Genomic DNA, 12,653 nt, shown 5'->3' on the forward strand with positions numbered 1-12,653 from the left:
CATTAGCAACTAAGGCCATATTGCTCCGGGGATATGTGGTGGTCATTTCCTGACCTTACCGCATCCCTGTATTTGGTGGTCACAGGCTTGAACCCAGGTCTAATCAAGAAGCGTGTGCTATGCACTTCTGCTCCTGCCCACCTGGCTACGGAAGCACCCAGAAGAAGAACCTCATTATTTTTACATTGAGTTCAAGTGTAAAGTGGCTCTGGATAGATTTTGTTCATCCAGAGTAATTCTTGTAACATTTAATATTACAAGAATTACTGTGGAAGCAAGGATCATACAACACCAGCAAAAAAAAAAAAAAAAAAAAACAATTTGCCCAAACCTTCTTTAAATTATTAAAACTACTCACTTCCAAAACACTAACTGTAAGCTTATTCAAACAATCAGTCACCTCTGACTGAATGAAAATTTCAGTGTATTTATTCTGTAATCATTCTTTTTCAATTTGTGTGTGTTTGTGTGTGTGTGTGTGTGTGTGTGTGTGTGTGTGTGTGTGTGCGCGCGCGCGTGCGCACACACCTGTAATCTGAGAACAAATAAAGATATCATCAGCATTTAGTTTACTTGTACTGTATTTTGATTAATAATGAATTCAATTATTTGAAAATTTGTCTACTTTGCCTGTCAACCAAGCTTCATTTTTCAGTAAATGCAGTATTATCTCTTCTTAATGATACTACCAGTCTATGTCTAGAAATATGGGTTACCAACTGAAAACTCTTTGTGCAAGGCTTCACTTAGTCCTCATTCTCCTTATGAATGAAATCTCCATCCAGACACACCTGCTTGTAATTTGTTATTTGGTTTTTAGGAGCATTAGCAACTAAGGCCATATTGCTCCGGGGATATGCAGTGGTCATTCACTGACCTTTCCGCATCCTCTGTATTTGGTGGGCATGGGCTCGAACCCCAGTCTAATCAAGAAGCGTGTGCTAAGCACTGCTGCTCCTGCCCATCTGGCTACGGAGGCACCCAGACACACCTGCTTCTTAATTAATCATCTTTTCTTTTGCGATTATGTATAGGATCGCAAACTTTCACGAATGTGATCAGAAACAGGTCATGAACTATTTTTCCCATCCACTTACGTAGTACATCAGAGAAATATCGAGCATCTGTCTCTGATAAATTTGCAGTATAGCTGCCTTAGCTCCCAATACATTTCTGTATCCAACTAATTCTTGAAATTTTAACTTCCTGCTGATATCTCATTGACTTGCATCAGCTCATTCACTGAATGTATCCTTTTCAGCCCTATTAGCATTAGCATAGGATGCCAGAAAGCAAGCTTATGCAGCATCAGCCACAAAAAAAAAAAAAAAAAAAAAAAACACGTTCCCATTTCACCCCTCCGTTCATTCCAAGTACCTGTCCAGCTCAGCCTTAAATTTATTTAGGCTATCAACTTCCACAACAAAGGATGGAAGTCTGTTCCACCCACCAACCACATGCTGGTTAAAGGGAAACTTCTGCACATCAATCCTACATCTGTCTTTCCTCGATTTGAATTTATGCCCTCACAAATGATTATTCTGAGCAAGAGGAACAGTTCCATCAGCATTGAGCATGCTCAAACCATTCAAGGCTTTATAAACCTCAATCAGATCACCTCGCAAGTGCCTAGTCACCAGACACTGTAATATGCAAAATTTAAGCCTTTCTTCCTAAAAGTAACCCTTTCTTCCATTCACTAATCTTGTTGCCCTTCACTGTACTCATTCCAAAAGCTCTACATCCTTCTTAAAATGAAGCCTCCAGACCTGTATACAGTACTCAAGGTGTGGCCTGACCATTGCCTTATATAAGGGGATAATCACCTCCTTATCCCTGCTAGAAAAATTCCTGTATATCATTTAAAAGACACTATGAGCTACTCTTGCAGACCGTCTGCACTGCTCAGAAAACTTCATCTCTGTCTGCACAATTACCACCAGGTCCTTTTCGTTCTCTACCACTGTCAGTGTAGTACCACAGAGTTGATACGTCACTCTGGGGTCGCTGCTTCCCATATGTAGTACTTTACATTTGTCAATGTTAAAAACTTGATTTGCCACTTCTAAGCCCATCTACTCAACTTTTCTAGATCCTGTTGCAGCAGTATACTGTCATTAGTGTCCTTAACAACCCTGCCAACCTTCATATCGTCTGCAAACTTGGACATTAAGCTTGATATACCATCATCAATATCATTTATAAATACAGAAAACAACAATGGATCCAATACTGAACCCTGAGGGACTCCACTAATAACATGCTGGTTAAAGGGACCATCTAACTCAACCATTCCTTTATCCATAGCAGCAATTTGCCTCCAATGCCACACTGCTCCAATTTGTGCAGCAGTCTTCCATGTGCAACAGTATCAATCAAAAACCTTTCTAAGATCCAAATATATGATATCAAAATTATTCCCTGTATCCAGTTCCTTTGTGACTACATCATAGTATCCAATCAAATTGGTCAGGCAAGACTTTCCCTTAACAAAACCATGCTGTGTCCAAGCTATAACTGAAGTCTTGTCTAGATCATCCTGCAGTGCTTCTTTAACCAGTGCCTCCATTAAATTTTCCTGGAACAGAAGTTAAACTAACAGGTCTATAATTACTTGTGCTGCCTCTTGATCCTCCTTTGTGAACTGGGTTCACATTTGCACATCTCCACTCCATGGGTACCTCCCCCGAGTCCAAAGAAGCTCTCATAATTATGTCTAAGGGTTTGCTAACTTCCTTTGCTGCCTCCTTTAATATAACTAGATCCCGTCCATCCTGGGCACCTTTATGTTTATCTTCAACAATTTCTCCTCCACTTTCCTCTCAGTTATTACAAAATCATCCAGCTCACTGTCAGAGTTTAACTTGTCTCTGGCATTCCCCCTCCCTGAACAACTCCTCATGGGTGAATGTAGATGCAAAATACTCATTTAGTTTGTTAGCCACCTGAGCAGGATCATCAATATCCAGTGGACCAATCTGATTCATCCTTTCCTTCTAGAGTTTACATAGGTAAAGAACTGTTGTTTTTCTTTGCATCCTTTGCCAAGAATTTCTCATAATCTGCCTTCACCTGCCTAGTCTCCTTTGTGACTTGGTTACAGACCAGCTTATATCTATCGTAGGCTTCCATGTCACCCATTAATTTATATGTATCCCATACATTTTTCTTCTCTGCTACAAGTCTCATTAGTTCATCTGACATCCATTTAGGCCTAAATTTTGAACAATTCTTAGTTGGCATGTAAATCCTAGTAGCTTCCAAGATAAATTCTTTGAATGCTTCCCATTTTGAATTTGCTGTTGGTAACATCATCAGTTGGTCCCACCGTATAGAATTTAAATACTGTCTCAGACCACCGTAGTCACCTTTATGAAAGCAAAAACCTTCCCTTTACCCCTGATGGTAGTTACCTCTTTGAGTAAATCCTACTTCAGCACACTGATCACTGCCACCTAGTGGTTCCTTTATCTGCAGATTCTTAATGCGTGAAGAATCACTACTAATAATCAGATCAAGAGTACTACTCCCTCTAGTTGCCTTCCCGAACATGCTGATGTAGAAAATAATCATCCAATAAATCCACAAAAGCCTTGCTAGTGTGTGAGTGACCAACCCACAAATTCCAGTCAATATCTGGGAAATTAAAATTCCCCATTATAAGACTCTCTGATTTACTGGCCCACTCTATTTCCCTGTACAGTTCCTTATTATACTCATCAGAGTCATTAGGCCTATAGCACACTCCTACTCTCAATTTTGATCTCCCAATGCTTATGTCACACCAAACTGACTCGACACTGCACTGTCCAGCGATGTTGACTGGCTTCACTTCCTTGGATTTTGTGTGTTTAACTAATAGTATAACCCTTCCTCCCTTCCTATCTTGTCTATCCTTCCTGTACACATTGTACTCCCCCAAATTCCAGTTCTTCATTCCTTTTATCTGTGTGTGGCACCATGTCTCTGATATCCCAACAATATCTGCCTTTGATGTTCTGAACAATACCTCAAATTCATCAAATTTATTTACCAAACTCCTAGCATTGGTGTACATGCAAGTATACATGCACCCGTTCCTATTCTTAGCTACCCTAATACAACCCATGTGTTTACTTGTACCGCAATGACTCCCAGCAGTCTCTGAAATATCCTGCATCTTGTTTTCCAGGCTGCTGCTCATCCCAAACAGAAGCAGTGCAAGATCACTTTCACCTCTGCCAGTGGCTACTATTAATCTATTAGTCCTTGTATCCCCCCAAGCTAGCAGTTTTCTGACCCACCTAACACTGCATCAATAGCATCAGCAAATATTCTTGCGCCCTTTCTATTTAAGTGTATCCCATCCCTGTAGAAGCAGTCTCTCCTGTTATCAAGTACAGACCAGGAAAAAAAATTCTACCCCTTGCACAATCTTTCCAGGGCCAAATTGATCGACAAGGCTCTCATCATATACTCCCTCCTATCATGTCTGGGCAAAATTGCAGACACTTTCAAATTCAACCCTAATTCACAGTTTTTTTTTTCAACAGTGACCTGTACTTGTTAAGTAATTCTGCCAGTCTCCTACTCTTAATATCATTAGTGCCAACGTGTATCTCAGTATACTCCACTGAGTGTTGTTCACTCATCAATCATAACCAATGAACAACAGATATTCCATACATAAAGATATTTACACCCTTTCAAACAATAATTTATAATATTTACTATGAACAATGTTGGAAAGCAGGTTTATCATTGGACCACTCTTTTAAAACTACAATGATTAAAAGAACATACTGTACATAACTTACTCCACCTATAGGTAGTACAAATCAGTTAAGCAGTGAAAGTGATTATAAATCAAAACAGAAAAATAAATCTACAAAACAGTAGTATGTGTCAGGCACAATCTATCATCATTGCAAAAGTCATAGTAGCACTGCACATGCTCCTTGGACTGAGTAATTTCTGAAAAACACAAGTGTTTTTGGTATCTTCCTATACGTGGAGTGAGCTGGTTTTCACAATACACAATGTTTAAAATCAAATAATCCTTGAAATATAGTGAAATGCACACAAATAATTTTTTAAAATACATTCTTAATTTAAATAGTATAACACACATATTTAAAAAAAATTGTGCGTGGGTTATAATTGCCACTTCGTCGGGTTTGACCTATAGTCACGTTCGAGCGTGCCATGTTTGGGCTCAAGCGTTTTGCTTAATTTCTCCAGTTTGTAGAATGGTATCAAAAAATAAAACTTCCATTCCTTTATGAGGTGAATATGATATTATTTTGTTGTTATAAGCTTTTTTAGAATGTGTGTAACTTATGAAACTAATATAGTTAGGGAAGGACATTACACAGTTGTTTTCCAATAAGATTATTATGATAATTAATACCACTCATAAACCATGTGAAATTAATATAGTTTATTAAGCTAATCGCCTAAATAACTATACAATTTAAGGTGACATTTCAGGCATCTTACCAATATCTTTTCTTATCAAAAAGATCAAATTGAATTCAACTCCCTGTTTTCTATTGATTGCTGAGGTTTCATACATTTTTATGAAGGAAGCTTCTTTAAGTTTCCTCCTGTTGTGTTGATTGTAAGTAGAAAGGATTCTGGTGCTATTGAAATCCCAGGTGTCATCACACAGGAATGCATGTAGAGTTGTGTTCGACTTTAGGACTGTTCCATATTGTACATCTTTTTTATGCTCTGATTCTGCAGTTTAGCCTTCTGTGTGATTCTTCTATGTATGTACCCACCACAGGTACAATATTTTATAGATAGGACCTCTAGGATTGTAGGGGATTATTGGGCTGTTGATGCTTGATGGAGGCTGAACTCTTGAAAGATGTGGGGATACCAAATTTCCTAGCTTCTTTTAATTAAATACAAAGCTTCACTCATCATCAGCCTTCTCAGCACTCCATGAACACTCCCTGCCATGGATGATGATTACGGCCACAATATTTTGGTTATGGAAAGTACTAACTAACAATATTTAGTAAGTACTTTCCATAACATACTGATGTAAATAACAATCATCTAGTTTATCGAAATATTTTGTCCTCCATGGAGTTTTCCTCCAATAGCGAGTTCTGCACCAATTATTATGGAAGACAAGAAGAATTATTAATTATAAAAAATTAATAATGAATAATAATAAACTTTAATAGTAATTTATTTAGATAATAGCAACTGCAGTGATATTGTTTGAAACAAATTATAAATTCAGTTAATCTGAGGCTTTTCTTACTGCATTTGGTGCCTATCATGAATCATGCCTATGGCCAGGGCTACAATCAGAATATAAACTGGCCCTCATTGACTGTAAAAAAACCTAGTTCTAATCCATACAATGACAACATTTTAAGAATCACACTGCATTGTTAGAATGGTCACTTATGATTTAAGGTGTTTATTTACAAAAATTTGTTTCATTCATTTCACTTCAAGTTTGATTTTGCTTTTCTTTAAGCAATGGATTAATTTATTTTTAATATATTTATTCTTTCTGCTGTTTCTTGTTTAAACATTTTGAACTAATTTGGTTTTTATGTATGAACAGGAGCATTTGCTTTACATGTCCAGCAGGTATCAAGAGAAAAGCTTTCCTCGGTTCTAAAGCAATTAAAAATCAATCACGATGGAGACACAAAAGAGAAAGAAAATACACACAGTAAACCCTCGCTAATCCGGTTAGTTAATCTGGATCGAAATATGAAAAATTCTGTTCACAGTTGAGTACTTTGAAAGACACAAAGATTTAGGAAGGCAGATGAGTCACTCTGACTGCACATTTATTGAGTGTGCAAAACAGCAAGAAGTTTTCAGCACTTCTTTGTGCTAAGGCAGATGAAACTCACTGGCTAAAGTCTGTTGTGGTCAGCAAGGATAAGAACTCAATAGGCAATATGTGCATACAGCTTTTTTTAATGCCCTTGGCATTAAAAGACTGTATGTGCATATCGTCTGTTGTCTACTGCAACCAACAAATGTTTGATTCATACAAGAAATTACAAAGAATTAGTTCCATAATCACATTGTACTTGAAGTCAAGAGGTACCAGAAAGAAATGTTCAGATTACTAGCTAAAAGCACTTCTAATCCTTGGCAAAGCCCCAACACATCCAGATATTGAAAATATGTCCAAATTTAAGGATGGTAAAATAAAGTGCTTGGCTTTTCTGCCAAACAACTGCCTTAATACATGGACCAAGGCATCATTATGGTCAAAAAGAGGCTCTACAAGTGCAAGTTCCTTGATGAGGTGCTGGTAGTGTTGGAAGAAAGAATAGATGAAGATAATGACACAAGAGGAAGAAGAACTAAGGAAAATATCAAATCATACAATATCAAGTCTGCTATCTTCAATTGGGCCAATGGAGGGATAATCCTTGAAATATAGGAAACTTTAAAGGAAAATTTAAAGGAAACTTTAGTGAATGGCTGGTTAAAACAACTCTTGCAAAATACAGACGGTGATATTGACTTTAAGTGATTACAGCCAGAAGACTTTCAGACTGTGTTGAGGACAGCTGGAGAGATTGAAGTAATGCAAGAAAATATCCAAGATTGGCCTGGAGTGGAAGAAGGAGATCCTGGATTAACTTCTAACAGAGGAAGAAATTGCTGTAGATGTTATTGAGGATTCTGCTATGGAAGAAGAATCAGACAATAAACTAGATGAACTACAAGAATGTACAATTAAGAAGAAACTTCTTAGCTCCACAAGAGATAGCATCATTGATTACTGCATTAAATTTTAATGCAGAAATCAATGATGTGGACTCTTCAACAAATCAAAAATTGCAGGGGGTATTATGAACCTAAAATCTGTGAGGGAGATCCCAATTAAAGAACAGCAGCAGAGGTCTGTTCAGAAAAAAACGTGACAGTTTCTTCAAACTTGCATTATTACGTTCAAAAACAAATACAACTTCTGAGTTGTCGTCTTCTTTTTTTTTTTTTTTTTTTAAAGTTAGTTGGCGCATTGGCTTCTGTGGCCATAATGCACCTCCCAAGGTTTTTGCAGTACTTTGATCCAAGCCTGAGGCGGGATTTGAACCCGTGACCTTTGGGTTGCCAGGCAAGCACTTTAGGTTGCCAGCCAGCTCTGAGTCTTCTACTGTTGGATAAATGTATTGTCTTTTTAATTTTTAAATAAATGCTCTACAGCAGGAATGGCCAACTTAATTTATGATGTGATCTACTTTTTTCCTTCAAAATGTGCCGCGATCTACCATCTAAAAATTTTCATTGCACATGGTGCACAAATTGAGGGATGACCGTATATTTAAAATTCGTCGTGATCGACCGAAATTAAATCTGCAATCGACTGGCAGATCGCAGCCTACTCGTTGGCCACCCCTGCTCTACAGTGATATTTTTTATTTTCATCAGCACTACATATATCATTAAATTTTTTCTAAGTTTTTTCATCGTTTACTTCACTAATCCAGACTATTGCTTAATCCGGATGACCTCTTCCCCAAATTAATCCAGATAAGCAAAGGTTTACTGTAAATAAAAAGTTATGTAAACAGGACATGTGTACCTGCATCCAGTAGAAACATCGCCTAGAAGATGATTTGAATTTCAATACATAGACCCGTCCTGTAGTACACTGTGGAACACGTTTAAATTCTGCATCATCAGGAAAGATTATAAGGTCCTACAAAATAAATAAATAAATAAAACCATTAGTATATTTGAAAATGGAAATTTCATGAATAAACTCTTAGTTACATGTTTATTACAATCAATTATGTTAACTGCCTTTTTATTTTCCATTAAATGAGCAAGCATAACCAAAAGTTTTTCAACTTATGGTTATGAAAGCATCTCCAAAGGGTTCTGTGACATCTGGTGAGTATGGGCTTGGCAAACCGAGGGTCCTGAGCTGGATATCATCATTCTTCTCTTTCTTGGTGAGTCCTTGCTACTTTTTTTTTTTTTTTTTTGTCTGGTGCAACATAAGCTTCAGGCTTCCTTATACCATAAGGCTAATAATAATAATAATAATAATTCAGTCAGGTTACAGTAGTGTAACCTAACTGAATTACACCAACATACAACACTGGGGTAACTTACAGATGTAGGGTCTCCACATGAAATCAACACACTAAGCGGCAAACCTGCCATACTCTATTGGTACAGCATAGCCTTAGGGTGTAGAATTACCAATTATCAAATGCAAGGAGACATTGTAGGGATAGCAGAGACATGGTGCCACTCAGACAGAAGTGATGCCAAATTTCAATATGTGGAGTACAATGTACACTGGTGTTCAAAGTGCATCACCTAGGTATTGCACATTTCTAACCCTTTTTTGCGATGGCATGTTACATTAATGAATAGCATCACAAATAGAAATATAAACAAAAGATATGTATTAATAGTTAAGTCAAAGCTAAGTAATATTTGACAGGCTCTCAAAATATCTCAAAATGAGCATTTGCAACCTTTATACAACAGTTTTGGTAAACACGACAATTATGGCTGAAATGCTATCAGAAGCCCTCAATTTTCTTCAGTTTATCATTTTAAATGGAAAACAAACATAACCTGATGGCCCTGCTCAGGTTGCTGACAAACTGAATAGGTATTATGCATCTTCATTCTTTGATGCTATACTTTTTTCCAGAATTCTATCAATGAAATTGCATTCGCTCCAGATGTTGCTTGAATTGCCTGTTTAAAAGTCCTTCTCAGGTAGTAAGCTTTAAAAGCTGCAATAGGTCCTTGATCCATCAGTTGCAGCAAGGAAATTTGTGTATTAGGTGGTAAAAAAATCAAGAGCAATGGGATGACCAGGAGCATTGTCAAAAATTAACAAATCTTTAAAATAACGATTATTTTTTTTCTGCAATAATTTTCAACTGTTGAGCAAAAATAGCCTGTGAATCATCCTTCGAATAGAGATTTAGTTACCCACACTTTCTTGTTCGATCGCCAAATTGCAGGAAGTAATCCTTGATGTAAGCCTTTAAGAGCCCTAGGATTCTTTGCACAATAAACGAGTATGGGCTTTAATTTTAAATCTACCTCAGCATTACCCTCCCCCCCCTAATAAAAATGTAAAACTATCTTCGGTGACTTTATAACCAGGTTGTGATTTTTCTATTTTAACCAAAAAAGTCTTAGAAGGCATTCGCTTCCAGAACAATCTGGTTTCATCGACATTAAATGTTTGTTGATCACTATAACCTCCTTCTTCCACAATTTCCTTCAACATGTTTGGATATTTTTGAGCTGCCTCTTTATCTGCACTTGCAGCTTCACCTGTGATTCAAACATTATGCAGTTGTTTTTTTAAACCTCTCAAACCATCCAGAACTAGCACCGAATTCTTCATTGTTCATCTTTTGTGGCCTTTTCTTTCAAAGACGAGAAGAGACTTAATGCTATTGATTTAATAATAACAGTACTTAGCGGGATCCATTTTTGGTTACAATCTTCAATCCAAATAGACAACAGTCACTCCATTTCAATCACTGTAAGGCTTCTATTTTGAGTTGTTTGCATACATTCAGAACTTGCTGCAACATTACCTTTTCCTTTGTACTCACCTGCTTTGCTCAAGCTGCATATTGTTGATTCACCCATCCCATGGTCCCGTCTTTTTTCTCTACTATCACGACATTCATGCTTTTTTTCTTATTTCTAGTTTTTCTTCTAAGGAAATAACTTTGACTCTTCTTTATACGATCACTTTTCACTTCACTATTTCTTTTGGTCATATGTGAGGGTAAATTACGTATTAGCTAAACTTGAAGAAAAAACAAAAAAAAAAAAAAAAAATGTACACTTACTGTTAGCAGTTGATACGGTTGTCTGGCATCCGCTAAATTAATTTGGCAGATAACCATACATACATAAGAAAATATTTTCTTTCAGATTTCAGTTATATGAAATTAAAGTGGTGACTAAATTAACTTTTGGAAAAAAAAAAAAAAATGGACATAGAAATTAAAGCAGTGATTAAATAAACGCTCAAAAAATATGGACTTGCATTATAGCTACCGCATAACTTTTGTACCACACTAATTGATTTTTGGTATCAAAACCTATTTATTATTACTAAATATTACCTATTTAAATAATTTAAAATTTGAGTCTACAAAGTGAAGCTGGAACTATACTTTGTGGAAGCAAAGATGAAGAACTTGAACTTATAATCAAATTGTCTTAATAACTGTCTTTGAGTCATTTCAATGCAAAGTTTGTTGTTTGTTATTTGGTTTTTAGGAGCATTAGCAACTAAGGCCATATTGCTCTGGGGATAAGCGGTGGTCATTCCCTGACCTTTCTGCATCCTCCGTATTTGGTGGTGACGGGCTCAAACCCCCGGTCTAATCAAGAAGTGTGTGCTATGCACAGCTGCACCTTCCCACCTGGCTATGGAGGCACCTCAATGCCAAGTGATTTTGTTCACACAACCAAAGAAGTGCTGCTTGATAAATTACGAATGGTTTTCATTGAACATCTGAAGATTTTTTAAAACAGTTAAAGAAATATTTTTTCTGTCCTGATTTCAGTAAAAACTGGATCAAAGATCCATTTAATACAGCTATTAAGATGCAAAAAATTTAACTTTATTTGAAAAAGACAATCTTATGAAGTTGTTGTGACATCATTGAAACTGTTTCAGCCAGCATAATCTGGGAGATTTTTGGCTACATTAGAAACCAAACAAAGGACCGAAGTATTTATGACATTTTGCATAACATATGTGCAAAGGGTTTCTTCCTACTTTTGTATATAAAATAAAAACACAGAAACCTGTTAAATGTAGAACCAAACCTAAGAATACAACCTTCCATCATTAAACCAAACATTGTTGAAGTTAAACAAAAAAGGCACCTGGGGCAGATGGAATGGAATCCAGTTATAATGAAGGAGGCAGCAAGGGAAGTAAGCAAACCATCAGCCATAGTTATGAGAGCATCCACAGAGTCAGGGGAGGTCCCCATGGACTGGAGATATGCAAATGTATCCCTAATTCACAAAGAGGATTCAAAAGGTGATGCAAATAATTATAGACCAGTTAGTTTAACTTCTGTTCCGGAGAAAATAATGAAGTCACTGGTTAAAGAGGTGATAAAGGATCAACTAGACAAGACAGCAGCAATAGTTCAGACACAGCATGGGTTTGTTAAGGGGAAGTCTTGTCTGACCAATTTCATTGGATACTACAATATGGTCACAAAAGAACTGGATGCTAAAAATAATTTTGATATCACATACTTGGATTTCAGGAAAGCTTTTGATACTGTTGCACATGGAAGACTGCCGTACAAATTGGAGCAGTATGGCATTAAGGACAAGTTACTGCAATGGATAAAGGGGTGGTTGAGTGGGAGACAGCACAGAGTGGTAATACATGGACACTGCTCGTGGGTAGTAAATGGATGGCCACTGAACAAAACAGGAGGAAATGGAAAGTTGCTGGAGAGGCCTTCATCCTGCAGTGGATTGAAAATGGCTGATGATGATGCTCTACGTGGACTAATGTTATTAGCGGAGTCCCAAAGGGTTCAGTGTTGGGTCCATTGTTGTTTTGTGTATTTATCAATCATATCGATGAAGGTATATCAAGCTTAATGTCCAAGTTTGCGGATGATACAAAGGTTCACAGGGTTGTTAATGAC

General features: G+C 37.0%; 1 protein-coding gene across 4 annotated transcripts in view; it reads right to left on the reverse strand.

Annotated features, from left to right (window-relative positions):
• The window catches only part of LOC150084446 (proteasomal ubiquitin receptor ADRM1-A-like), a 154,537-nt gene that overhangs the window by 111,352 nt on the left and 30,532 nt on the right, over positions 1 to 12,653 (reverse strand). For all 4 annotated transcript variants that reach the window (XM_090376075.1, XM_090376076.1, XM_090376078.1 and 1 more), the window contains exon 2: positions 8,558 to 8,674. In XM_090376075.1, the coding sequence (XP_090232201.1) occupies positions 8,558 to 8,674 (117 nt within the window). The remainder of the gene's footprint in view (positions 1 to 8,557; positions 8,675 to 12,653) is intronic.

Source organism: Mastigoproctus giganteus, chromosome 6, assembly GCF_048544385.1.
Source record: "Mastigoproctus giganteus isolate SK-2022 chromosome 6, ASM4854438v1, whole genome shotgun sequence".
In the NCBI taxonomy this organism is placed as follows: domain Eukaryota; kingdom Metazoa; phylum Arthropoda; class Arachnida; order Uropygi; family Thelyphonidae; genus Mastigoproctus; species Mastigoproctus giganteus.